The sequence below is a fragment of the Diceros bicornis genome, chromosome 10, assembly GCF_020826845.1.
Source record: "Diceros bicornis minor isolate mBicDic1 chromosome 10, mDicBic1.mat.cur, whole genome shotgun sequence".
NCBI classification, from domain to species: Eukaryota; Metazoa; Chordata; class Mammalia; order Perissodactyla; family Rhinocerotidae; genus Diceros; species Diceros bicornis.
Window position 1 is genome coordinate 22,430,964 of NC_080749.1, and position 13,622 is coordinate 22,444,585.

At 35.0% G+C, this 13,622-nt stretch overlaps 1 protein-coding gene across 1 annotated transcript in view; it reads left to right on the forward strand.

The window, feature by feature from the left end:
• The window catches only part of THSD7B (thrombospondin type 1 domain containing 7B), an 808,101-nt gene that overhangs the window by 267,293 nt on the left and 527,186 nt on the right, over positions 1–13,622 (forward strand). The window contains exon 3 of the mRNA XM_058548890.1: positions 6,556–7,366. Coding sequence (XP_058404873.1) covers positions 6,556–7,366 — 811 coding nt within the window. The remainder of the gene's footprint in view (positions 1–6,555; positions 7,367–13,622) is intronic.

A 13,622-nucleotide genomic window follows, 5' to 3' on the forward strand; every position in this document is an offset into this window, starting at 1 on the left:
TGTCTCTGTGGTGTTTGCATTAGCTGATGAGTTGTTCAGATATATTTCTAATCAGCTTTGCTATCGAGCTACTTTTAATGGATGCTCTAGCCACTGGCAACTAATAATTTTTAATCATAAACGGTAACAGAGACATTTTGCTTTTTAGTCAGAGGCATCTGTCCACAGAGATGACATGGACTTAGACCGTGCTGTTAGGTGTCAAACAAAAACACAACCATACAGACAGAGTCTGGGACGTTAACCACAATGCTTATGCTTACTTGAAGTATACGCATTCAGTCCAAGTGCTCTGTGGTGGTCTTGCATAGTGGTCTTTGAATGTAAATCTTTATAGCTATGAAAATGAAGTTGTATTTGGTCACTCTTAACTATTGCTGTTAAATTTTTCTAAAGAGAATTAATCGAATACTTTAGTATACATATCCTTCAGGCCACAAACGTGTTTTGAGAATAGTTTTAATATTAATAGAGGATTTTTTTGGTGCCTGTAAAAAGTGCAATGGAACGAAATGCATTAGGGTTTAAATTGTTTCTCATTTAACAATTTTTTTCTATGGTTTTACACTTTCTATGTTTTTTTTTTCTGTTGATATCTGATGCATAACTCACTAATGGATGTATCTAATGAGCAGATTTTCTCTGAGAGTTTAGAAAGTGTTGGGTGGCTTTGTGCATCCTCTGCTTGTGGAGGTTATTAATTATCAGGATAGATTTAGAAATGTAGACTCAGAAACTATCATCTCCTCCGGCTTCCGTCAGTGCACCTGCCTCCAGTGTTCCCTCCCAACTTCTGGTTTGCTGCTTTAGATCTAATGAGCTCTGGAAAGCCAGAGCATTAAGATTGTTAAGACTGTATATCAAATAAGCGTAGATAGGCCTGAAGGAAGGACCAGATGTCCTATTCATGAGCAAATTGGCATTACATATAGTGCACAGATTTTGTGAGAGATATTTAATGTCTCATTCATTGTTATATTTTTAGTCTAATACACTACCTGACAAGTATCAGGTAATGAACAATTGTTATTTTAGTGAATGAATGTTCAGATGGCATGTTTTCTCATTCCTTGGATTCTTTGATGTATTTTAGAAAGTGCAATTTCTTAGATAATTGTCCACGATGTAATGGAAGTATTACTTAATTATTCCATGGTTGATGTGAAAGCTTTTTGAGAAGTGCAAGTTGCTACATAAATTTCAAGCTATTTCTTGGAGATGAGGCACTTCATAGGTAAGTCGATGTTGTTTGATATCCCACTTTGTAATTCTGAGGTTTATGAGTGCTTTGGTATAGTAATTATTCACAAATAATTTGTTTAAGATAGTAAAGCTCTGCATTGTCATTCATGTCATTCCTCAACCCCCTTGCCTAAGTTAAAAATAAAGCAATGTCAGGATAATTAAAGCTGTGGCTGAAAAAAGATGAATAATAGAGCAAACATCTCTTCCTATTTCATGAATGGTATTAGATCAGGGTTGCTGCCTCAAACAATGGCAGGTTCTGTACAGAAGCTATGGCGAGTGCACTTATTCTCTCTGTCCCCTAGAATTCCCTTTTTTCTTTGTTGTAGTCATCTTAGTGAATACCACACCTAAAATTCAGGCATCCAGCAGGCTGTCTTAAATGTGATGATTTAGATTGGGTGATACATTCATGTAAACTAATCCAGTTAAGGGAAACTTACTTAACAGAATAAAATTTGCCAGCACTTTTCTGTTTCCAGAGGCATATTACATTAGAGTGTTCTTGTTTCTGCAAAAATGCAGGCAGAAAAAAAGAGGAATCACAGTCTGAAATTTGAATGTGACCTGAGAGTTCATCAATGCTACCTTTCCATGTCCAAAGAATTTACTTCTAAACCAAAATTTAACGTCTTAATTAAAACTGATGTGACTTAAAACACTTAGCAGTTTATTCCAGAGTAACTGGGTTTGTCTCACAGAAAGGGTAATACGTTGCAGGTGGATAATGTTTTTACGTAATGTGTGTCCAGGTTAACAAGTACAGAATTATCATTCCTCTGAAACCACTGAAATGTTTTCTGAGAATGTACCACAGCTTCTTTTAGTTGAAAGCGACATCACATGAGTAATTAAACTTTTAATTCTTTAATCGTTCTAAAGTTTCTTTTATTTTTACTACTTGGTGCCTGTTTTCAATTAAGAAATATAAAATGATTGATGTTTAAAAACATGGGTTTCTTAAGATTATTTATCTCAGATATATAGTCTCAATATAACCTTATGTTTTATATATATATGGCAGATTTAAAGATGATATTCTTTTTTCTGCATTCAACTGCTCAGATTTTTAATATTGTCTTCTATTTCTGAGCTTGGACAAGGGATGTAAGATTTCTCAAACCTCAGGTCACATTTTTCTTCAATACGCATGTTTTTTGAAATGGCAAAATCCCTCAGGCTGTGTGATTTTCACAAGTGTGTGTGTTTAAAGTTCACAGCCAAACAACTGAATAAATCATGGAATGCATTTTCTCTCCATGCCTGGGAAATGCAAATTGTTATAGGTCAATTGCTGAGAGGTCCTGTCTCCCTCTTGTACATCTTGTTTGCAATTTGTTTTCCATTTGTTCCAAGCGTACACAATTCATTTTGCATTTGCTTGTTATTTACATGTTTTTCAGTTGTCTGCAAAGTTTGCTTTAATATGAAGAGGAACTATTCTACCTTGACTGAGCCTTGCCGAAAGTGCTGACTAATGTTTATAAACATGCATGTGTCTGGCTGTGCAAGAGCTGCTGTCCTAAATTTCCAGGGTCAGGAGGGGGAAATCATTGCTCACTTACCACCCTGATTACTTGTTCTACTCATATACAAAGGAATATTAACCAAATAGAGGTGAGATCATAGCTAAGCTAGGAAACAGATCTGCCTTGTGTTGGATCACACATACCAATGCATACCCTGGAAAAGGCTCTTTTCAAATGCAGGGCAAGAGCCCAAGCCTGGAGTCACACAGATCTGGAGTCCCACTGTAGTCTACCACCTAGTAGCCGTGTGACCTTGGGTGTGCTTTGTAACTTCTCTGAGCTTCATTTTCCCCAACAGATAAAATGAACATACTAGCCCCACGTCATGGGACTGCTGTAAGGAACAGGAAGGAAGGAAGGAAGATGCTTGGCAAATCACCCGTGGTGTACTATAAACTGACTCTCTGTTTAAAAAAAAAAACAAAAAAACGCCCTTATTTGTCTTGATTTGTAGTGTGGTGTAAATACTCCCTCCTTGGCTGATTTTCAACTATGAATTATTTAACAACCACCTGGTAAAATTCTGAATATTTAACAGTCCCCTGGTACCAACCAAACCCAGCACAACATTGTTAGTCCTCAAAAAATGGTAGTAATTCTTTCTTAATAGTTATATTTTGTCTTCCATTGATCTAGAAAAACTTTCACTGTTTGGTAAAAGTTCTGTATAGATGGAAGATGTGAAAGCCAAGGAAAGAATAGTAATTTATAAGATTTAAAATATTGATGATTTCAAATAACAAAAAAGAGCTACCTTAACAATTTTGAAAGTAGGTGAAAAACTTATAAAAAGAAGAAAACAACATTTTAATACTAAGAAAATGTGCTAGTCAAATGCTTTAAAAGTAAGGATAAGGATCACTTTTGTAAGATGTTCTAGATGAATTAAATTTAGTATTAACTTTTTCAAGATTGCTTTGAAATAACTTGTCTTTTCTGGTCTTAGTTTCTTTAATCCACACAAAAAAATCTTAAGTGGAAAATTGTGTATATTTGATGCCTAAACATGTAGAGATAAACTGACAGCCATTACTTTAAAACCCAGTGCTTTATAAAAAAGCTTTCTTTAATTTTATCCAATAACTATTTTATATCATTCAAGACTAATTATTTTAGATTTTAAAAGTTTGTTGCAATCATATATTTTTTTTGAAATATTCCTTTATTGAGTAACCATGGTGATTTTTTTTGGTAATAATAAAAATTTTCACGTATAGTCTGACACGATGGACAAGGGATGGCATACTTAAACTGCTTCAGAACATCTGGACATGTGAAGCCTGCAAATAACTTTCATGTAACAGTAAACATTTCAATTTACAAAGTACAAAATTGTGGGTGATCTAGGAGGAAATCACCAGAATCGAGGGTCATTGATTAAATTAGTTTGTGCTGAGAGCATCACTTTCCATGTGCATTTATTGTACCATAAGCAGTCAGTGTTGGGACAACACGCCTGGGGAGGTGGGTAAACCCAAGGACATTTTGGTGAGCAAAAGCTGACTTACACCAATGAAACTCCTCTGTCCATTTCAGCAAGAGAAGTCTCTAGTATGTGGGTGCTGAGAGGAGCCAAGGATGTTTTCTGCGTTAATCTTGCTCACAAAGTGACAGAAGTCATTGGCAGTGTAGCCTAACATGGTATTACCTAGAATACTAGGTTTGCATATCCAGAACAGGGCTGTAAGGAAGAACTGGGATGGCTGTGTACATTAGAACCCAAAAACTGTCGTCCTGCTAAAATGAGAGATACAGATTTCCCTGCTATCTGACAGTAGAGTGTACCTATGAAACCTTTCCAAAGCTGAAATGGCATAGAGTGAAGAAGCAATTACCCTTATTTTATATGGGAAAAATTGTTGAGTGTTTCCAGACCCAAAAACTAACCTACCAAATCATACCATGTAACTCATAAAACCTAAAATAACACTAACATAATACAAGCAGGAATGATATGGTAAATACACAGTGTGTATAAAGTAGAAATAATGTATATACCATATAGATTCACTTAATAGAATCGAGATGACAGCGGGTGCACTGGAGGCTGAGAGGTGGTGGTAGTGATGGTGGTGTTAGGCTGAGTCATCAGAGGTCGGGGGCAGTAGGAGGTACAGGAGCCTGAGGTGTAGGAGAGAGAGGAAGAGGGTCATCTACTAACATCTCACCGTGTCTGAATCCATCAGGGCAGGCAGGTCGCTGACGTCTACACCTTCTTCTAGGTCTGCCTGCCTCTATGTTGATGGTCCAGGTTCGTCGTCTACTGTGACTGATGTGGAAGGCTTGAAATACAGCAGGCTTGCTGCAACACAAATGCTGAATGCTATTTTTGCTTTTTTTCATAAAAGTGAAAATCCTCTTTGGATTTCTTCCGGCTAGCGAAAATACATACAATGTTGATCTTTCGTAAAAGCAAAGTGGTGTAAAGTGAACTTTCGGATAGTGGGAGAATCCCGTACTCACTGTAGCATGTGGCCCCAAATGGAAATACCTGTTTCTCTGGGATAAATATGTCTCTTCCTAAATGCACGTGACTGTGTACACATTTGCTGTTTCTAGAAATGTAATGGATGCACATGAAAATATATTCCGTGAAGTAATTAAAAGGCATTTTGAGTGTTTGATCAGATTTGGGGAAAGAGAGGGAGACTGTACTGTCTCTCACCTGTGTAAATTAATATGCTTCTCAGGGTGTGAATTGCCTTTATGGTCATCACTATCCTGTAAGGGCAAAGGTTACATGGTTAAGCTCTATACTTTTTTGAGGTTCATATTACATAATTAAGTAAAGTGAAAAGGAGGAAACTATTTTTTTTTCCATTGACATAAAACGTGATTATTTACTGTCCTGAAAAGATAGATGATCAGCCTTCTGGATAAGGCTGGCTGGTATGTCTATAGAATAGATGTAAAAAATGCGAGAAACATCAATGGGAGCTCTTTCATCTGTGCATTACTTGGACCCTTTCCCACAAAAATTAATTCATTAATTAAAAGATTTGGCCTATTACAAGCTAATTTGGAAGCTTTACCTGGAGTCAATATCCATAAGAAATGAAAATGGTTATATTTCAAAGATTTTAGGGGCGGATTTCATAGGCAATTCAGAGCTACTTCTTCTTTTGTTACCTTTTTTCTCCTTGTATCAAATTTTTTTTTCAAGCAATTCACTTTGCAAGTAAAAACCAAATTGAAGACAACTGTGTAGAAAATGAAAATATATTTAGGGTATTTTGGCAGGTTATTTTTTTAAACATATGTCTCTTCTGAGCTATTTCTGAGCTGAAGGATTGGAAATATGAAAAATCCTATTTTATTAAAATCCTGGATTTAGGGCTTTTCTTTTAGATGAAACTGCCTAGCAAGAAAATATTAATATTGAGTTAGATATGTAGGCTTTCGAACGAAATAATTATAATGATACCAATCATTTATTAAATGTGTATTGTCTACTTGGTGCCACATTATATCATTGATCCTCAGAACAACTCTACAAGTCAGTGCTTTTATTCTCTTCTCCGTTATGTAGGAAAGGGAACTAAGGCTTAGAGAATTGAAGTAATTTTGTCCAAGTTTACATTGCTATAAGAGATGGAGTGGGGATTTCAACAAAGGCAAACTGATGTAGAATTCACATTCTTAACCACTAAATTATATTTTCTATCAAAATTCATAATTTCATACATGTTGTGTTGGAAAGTGTGTAAATTGACCTCTGTTTTCATGTGTATGGTGGCATGGAATCTCTGAATAATTGACAACCTTGTTTTTCTGCCTGTAGGCCCCTGGGGAAGGTGTACAGGAGACTGTGGGCCAGGAGGAGTCCAGAGTCGTGCACTGTGGTGTTTCCACTTTGAAGGGTGGACAAGTCACCTGTCTCACTGTGATGAGAACAGCAGGCCTCCGAAGGAAAGAAGCTGCTTCCGAGTCTGTGACTGGCACAGCGGCCTCTTCCAGTGGGAGGCTTCCGACTGGCACCACTGTATGCTTGTTCCTTCTGCCCTTGGCCAAACCAAACCTCGGACTGCAGAGTGTGTGACGGCTCAGCATGGACTACAGCACCGGACTGTGCACTGTATTCAGAAGTTGAACAGAACCATAGTTGTAAATGACATATGTGAGCACTTTGCCCCTCAGCCCCCCTCAGAACAAGCTTGCCTCATCCCTTGCCCCCGGGATTGTGTTGTATCTGAGTTCTCACAATGGTCCAAGTGTAGCAAGGGATGTGGGAAGCAATTGCAGCACAGAACTCGCACGGCCATTGCTCCCCCTCTCTACGGAGGTTCGCAATGTCCCAATCTGACTGAGTCAAGAGCCTGTGACACTCCCGTTTCCTGTCCTCTTGGGGAAGAGGAATATACTTTTAGCCTTAAAGTTGGACCATGGAGTAAGTGTAGACTGCCTCATCTTAAAGAAATTAACCTAAGTGGAAGAACTGTTCTGGATTTTAGTTCTGATTCAAAGGAGCGAGTCACCTTTAGACATCAAAGTTACAAGCCACATCACCATTCCAAGCCATGGGACATAGAGATAGGTTACCAAACCCGGCAGGTTTGGTGCACAAGAAGTGATGGAAAAAATACTATGTTAAGGTAGGAGGACTTCAGCGTTTATATCTTTGATTCATCTAAATATTTTATGGCGTAATTATATAAGGTTTCTTTATGATTTTCTACAAAGTGAAAATTGTAACCAAGTTTGGGATTTGGATTTTTAGAAGTTTCATTTTTAAGTTTTCAATTTCAATTATAAAAATATCAACATCTAGACCAGGCAATGCTCTGAATTCTAGCATAATTAGTAGTGCAACTATATAGGACAAGTCATATATTTCCACATTTTATCAAGACATCAACCAGTTAAAAAAATAGATCTTTTGTTACTACAGTAATAAAAGACTAAGCCTTTCATTATAATGATAAAAAGTCAAGTTCACTTCAAATTTGAGATATAAGTTATGTAAATATTTATCATTTTTCATAACGTTTGTTTTTAAACTTATTTTTGTTTTTATTTGTTTACTTTTGTTTTCATGATTAAGAAGGTTCTTTTACATCTGAGTTTTAGATTTTTTTTTTTTTTACTTTTTTTTTTGTGTGTGTGTGTGAGGAGATCAGCCCTGTGATAATATCTGCCAATCCTCCTCTTTTTTTTGCTGAGGAAGACTGGCCCTGGGCTAACACCTGTGCCCATCTTCCTCTACTTTATATGAGACGCCGCCACAGCATGGCTTGCCAAGCAGTGCGTCGGTGCGCGACCGAGATCCGAACCCGCGAACCCCAGGCCACCGCAGCGGAGCGTGCGCACTTAACCGCTTGGGCCACTGGGCCAGCCCCTAGATTCTTTTACAGTAGTAATAATACTAATAAGTTAATCCAAGAAAGCTTTCTTTGGCATTGAGTTGATAAAAATATTAACTTGCAAAGCAATCATTAGAATTACAAACCTATAGAGACAATGGACTAAAACTATTGAAAGCAATAGTTTAGGCTTCAAAATTATTTGTAATTGTTTTACTTTTGAGTGTTTACTTTAAATTGTATAAAACATCATAATGTAAGTGCATAGAAATATGTTGAGAGTAGTATTTGTTTAATTTTCCCCCCGAAGGTCTTAAATGGAAACACTGGTATATTACCAAGTTTCTTTCAAATTGAGATGCCTCTCAATAGTACTTCAATTACTTAACAATGAAACACTCATCTGTAGAATTAATCATTATCATCAGTTGCTGTTTTCTGGGGATCCACAGTTGGCAGGGAGAGCCTCAAAAGACTACCTCTGCTATTCAAGAACAGAGTAGTGTGATGATGTGATGACTGTTTTTTTTTTTTTTCATTCGACTTCACACATGAGTGTATTTTGTCTTTGATGCTTCATTCTGATTTATGCCATATACAACTGGCAAGTCCATTGAAGAGTGATTTTCTGCATTTTATTGCCAGTCTCTGTGAAGCGCAAAAGATTAAGCAGATGATTTGGGTGATTATCGTTTGAATGTGTATGTGGGATTCTCTAAAAATATTGTTTTCTTCAATTCTGTATTGATATTACATAGAATGTTTTCATTTTTAGTTTCCTCTTTTTACCATGTTCAATACTTTAAATTAACAGACCTATTTTAGAGCCATTTTAGGTTTACAGAGAAACTAAGCAGAAAATACAGAGTTCCCATATACCTTCTCATCACTCCCACTGCACACACACACGATTCCATATGTGCATCTTGCATTAGTGTAGTATGTTTGTTATAATGGATGAGCTAATGTCAATATATTACTATAGTCCGTAGTTTACATTAGAGTTCACTTTCTGTGTTGTACATTCTGTGGGTTTGCACAAATGTATGATGGCGTGTATCCACCATTACTGTATCATATGGAATAGTTTCACTGTCCTGAAAGTCTCCTGTGCTCCCCGTATGGACCCTACCTTCCTCTCCTGAAACTTCTGGGAACCAGTGATCTTTTTACTGTCTCTGTAGTTTAGTCTTTTCCAAAATATCATCTAATTGGATTACAGTATACAGCCTTTTCTGATTGGCTTCTTTCACTTAGCAATATGCATTTAAGATTCCTCCGTGTCTGTTCGTGGTTTGATAGCTCAGTTCTTTTTATCATTTAATAGTATTCCATTGTATGGATATACCACAGTTTGTTTCTTCATTCTCCTATTGAAGGACATCTTGGTTGCTTCCAAGTTTTGGCAATTATAAATAAAGCTGCTGTAAACATTCATATGCAGATTTTTATGTGTACCTACATTTTCAACTCATTTGGGTAAATATAAATGGGCACAATTCCTGGATATCATGGTAAGAGTAAGCTTAGTTTTGTAAGAAATTGCCAAACTGTCTTCCAAAGTGGTTGTATCATTTTTCATTCTCTCCAACAATGAATAGGAGTTTCTATTTCTTCACATCCTGACCAGCATTTGGTGTTGTCAGTGTTTTGTATTTTAGCCATTTTATTAGGTGTATAGTGGTATCTTGTTGTTTTCTTTTCCAATTCCTTAATGGCACACGATGTTCAGCATCTTTCCATATGCTTATTTGCCATATGTATATCTTCCTTGGTGAGGTGTCTTTTCAGGTCTTTTGCCTATTTTTTGAGTTGTTTTTTTCTTATTGTTGAATTTTAAGAGTTCTTTGTATATTTTGAATACCAGTCCTTTATCAGATATGTGTTTTGAAAATCTTTTCTTCTGGTCTGTGACTTATCTTTCCATTCTCTTAACAGCGTCTTTCACAGAGAAAAAGTTTTTTTATCTTAATGAAGTCTAATTTATCAATATTTCTTTCATGGATTATTCTTTGGTGTTACATCTGAAAATCCAATCACCAAATCCAAGGTCAACTAGATTTCCTCCTATGTTATCTCCTAGGAGTTTTATAGTTTTGCATTTTACATTTACTTCTCTGATAGGTAGTGTTGGTCATCTGAATTTGTTCTTTTTTAATCTTGTGTTGTCTGTTCTGGGCCTTTTGTCTTTCCATATAAACTTTAGAATCAGTTTTTTGATATCTACAAAATAATTTGCCAGGATTTTGATTGAGATTGCTTGTAATGTATAGATCATTTGGGAATAACTAATGTCTTGATAATATTGAGTCTTCCTATCTATGAACATGAAATATCTGTTCATTTATTTAAATCTTTGATTTCTTTCAGCCGAATTTTATACTTTTTCTCTATAGGTCTTGTACGTATTTTGTTAGATTGATACTTAAGTATTTCATGTATTTTTGATGCTAATATGAATGTATTGTGTTTTTAATTTCAAATTCCAGTTTTTCATTGCTGGTAAGCAGCTAACTTTTGTATGTTAACCATTTATCCTGCAACCTTGTTATAATCACTTATTAGTTCCAGGAGGTTTTTGTTGTTCTTGTTATTGTTGTTGTGATTCTTTGGGAATTCTCTGTAGGCAAGCGTATCATTTGCAAACAAAGATAGTTTTATTTATTCCTTTCCAATATCTACACCTTTTATTTCCTTTTCTTGTCTTATTGCATTATCTAGGACTTCCAGTATGATATCAAATAGGAGTGGTGAGAAGGGACATCCTTGCTTTTTTCCTGATCTTAGCAGGAAAGCATCTGGTTTCTTACCATTAAGTATGTTGTTAACTGTAGGTTTTTTGTAGATGTTCTTTGTCAAGTTGAAGCAGTCCCCCTCTATTCCTAGCTGAGAATTTTTATTGTGCATGGGTATTGGTTTTTGTCAGGTGCTTTTTCTGCTTGTATAGATATGATTATTTGATTTTTCTTCTTTAGCTTGTTGATATGATAGATTACATTAATTGATTTTCGAACATTGAAGCATCTTTGCCTACCTGGAATAAATCACCCCTGATTATGATGTATTATTCTTTTCATATATTGCTGGATATTATTTACTAATTTTTTCTTGAGAATTTTTACATACATGTTGAAGAGAGATATTGGTCTTAGTTTCCCTTTCTTGTAATGTCTTTATCTGGTTTTGGTATCAGGGTAATGCTGGCCTCACAGAATGAATTGGGAAGTATGTCCTCTGCTTTGATTTTCTAAAATAGATTGTAGAGAATTGGTTTATTTTTTTCCTTGAATGTTTGGTAGAATTCAACAGTAGACCCATCTGGGCCTAGTGCTTTCTCTTTTGACAGGGTATTAATTATTGATTGAATTATTTTAATATATATATATACCTAGTCAGATTATAGATTTCTCCTTGTGTGAGTTTTAGCTGATTATGTCTTTTAAGGAACTGGTCCATTCATCTGAGTTGTCAAATTTGCGGGCATAGACTTGTTCTTAATATTCCTTTATTATACTTTTATTGTCCATCAGATCATTATTGATGACCCCTCTTTCATTACTGATATTAGTACTTTGTGTCTTCTCTTTTTTTTCTTAGTTAATCTGTCTAAAGGTTTATTGATTTTATCAAACTTTTTAAAGAACCAGCTTTTTTTGTTTCAGTTATTTTCTCTATTGATTTTCTTTTTCCAATTTTATTGATTTCAGCTCTAATTTTTATTATTTTCATTCTTCTTACTTTGGATTTAATTTGCTTTTCTTTTTATAATTTCCTAAGGTGAAGGCTTAGGTTATTGATTTTAGATATTTCTTTTTTTCTAACATGTGAATTCGATGCCACAAATTTCCCTTAAGTATTACTTTAACTGCATCCCACAAATTTTAATAAGTTGTATTTTCATTTTGATTTAGTTCAAAATATTGTTTATTTCTCTTGAAATTTCCTCTTTGACCCATGCATTATTTAGAAGTGTGCAGTTTAATCTACAGATATTTGGGGATTCTCCAGCCATCTTTCTGTTATTGATTTGTAGTTTAATTCAATTGTGTCCTGAGAGCATACTGTGTATGATTTCTGTTCTTTTAGATTTGTTAAGTTGTGTTTTATGGCCCAGAATTGTGGTCTGTCTTGGTGAATGTTCTATTTAAGCTTGAGAAGAATGTGTATTCTGCTATTGTTGGATGCAATATTCTGTAAGTGTCAATTATATCTAGTTGATTGATGGTGCTGTTCAGTTCAACTATATCCTTATTGATTTTCTGCCTGCTGGATCTGTCCATTACTGATAGAGGGGTGTTGAAGTCTGCAACTATAATAGTGGATTCATCTATTATTTGCAATTCTATCAGTTTTTTTCTCACATATTTTGATGCTCTGTTGTTAGGTGTATACACATCAAGGATTGCAATGTCTTCTTGGAGAATTGACCCTTTAGTGTTATGTAATGCCTCCCTTTATCTGTGATAATTTTCCTTGCTCTGAAATCTGCTTTGTCTGGAATTAATATAACTACTCCAGCTTTCTTTTGATTACTATTAGCATGGTATATCTTTCTCTATCCATTTACTTTTTATTCTATCTTTGTCCTTATATTTAAAGTAAGTTTCTTGTAGATAACATATAGTTGGATCTTGTTTCTTTACCCACTCTGACAGTCTCAGTCCTTTAATCATTATATTTATATCATTGACATTTAAAATGATTATTTATGTAATTGGGTTAATATCTATCACATTTATTATTGTTTTCCATTCATTGCCCTTGTTCTTTGTTTCATTTTTTGACTTCCTCTGTTTTTCCATCTCTCTGAACATTTTATATCATGCCATTTTCTTTCCTCTTTTAGCATATCAATAGTTTCAGTGGTTGACCTAGAGTTGGCAATGTAAATTTACAACTAATCCAAGTCCACTTTCAATTAATACTATACCACTTCACACCTAGTGCAAGTACTTTATGAGTATTCCCAATCTCTTTTTCCCATCCCTTATTATATTGCTGTCATTAATTTCACTTACTTATAACCTATAATCCCTGAATACATTGTTGTTATAATTTTGAACAAATTATTATCTATTAGATCAATTATGAATGAGAAAAATAAACTATTTTATTTTACCTTCATTTATTCCTTCTCAAACAGTCCTTCTCTATTTATGTAGATCCAAGTTTCTGGTCTATATCATTTTCTTCTCTCTGAAGAAGTTCTTTTAACATTTTTTTCAAGGTAAGTCTACTGGAACAAATTTCTTCAATGTTTGTTTGAGAAAGTCTTTGTTTCTTCACTTTTGAAAGATAACCACTGGATGTAGAATTTAGGTTGCTGCATTTTTTTTTTCAACATTCCACTCTTGTTTTGCTACAAAGCTTTCTGACAAGAAATCTGATGTAATTCTTATTCTTGCTCTGCTATAGGTAAGGTGTTTCTCTATCCACCCTTCTTGTCCCTAGCTTCTTTCAAGATTTTCTCTTTGTCATTGATTTTCTACAGTTTAAATATGGTATGCCCGGGTGTATTTTCTTTTATTTCTCCTGTGCTTGATGTTCC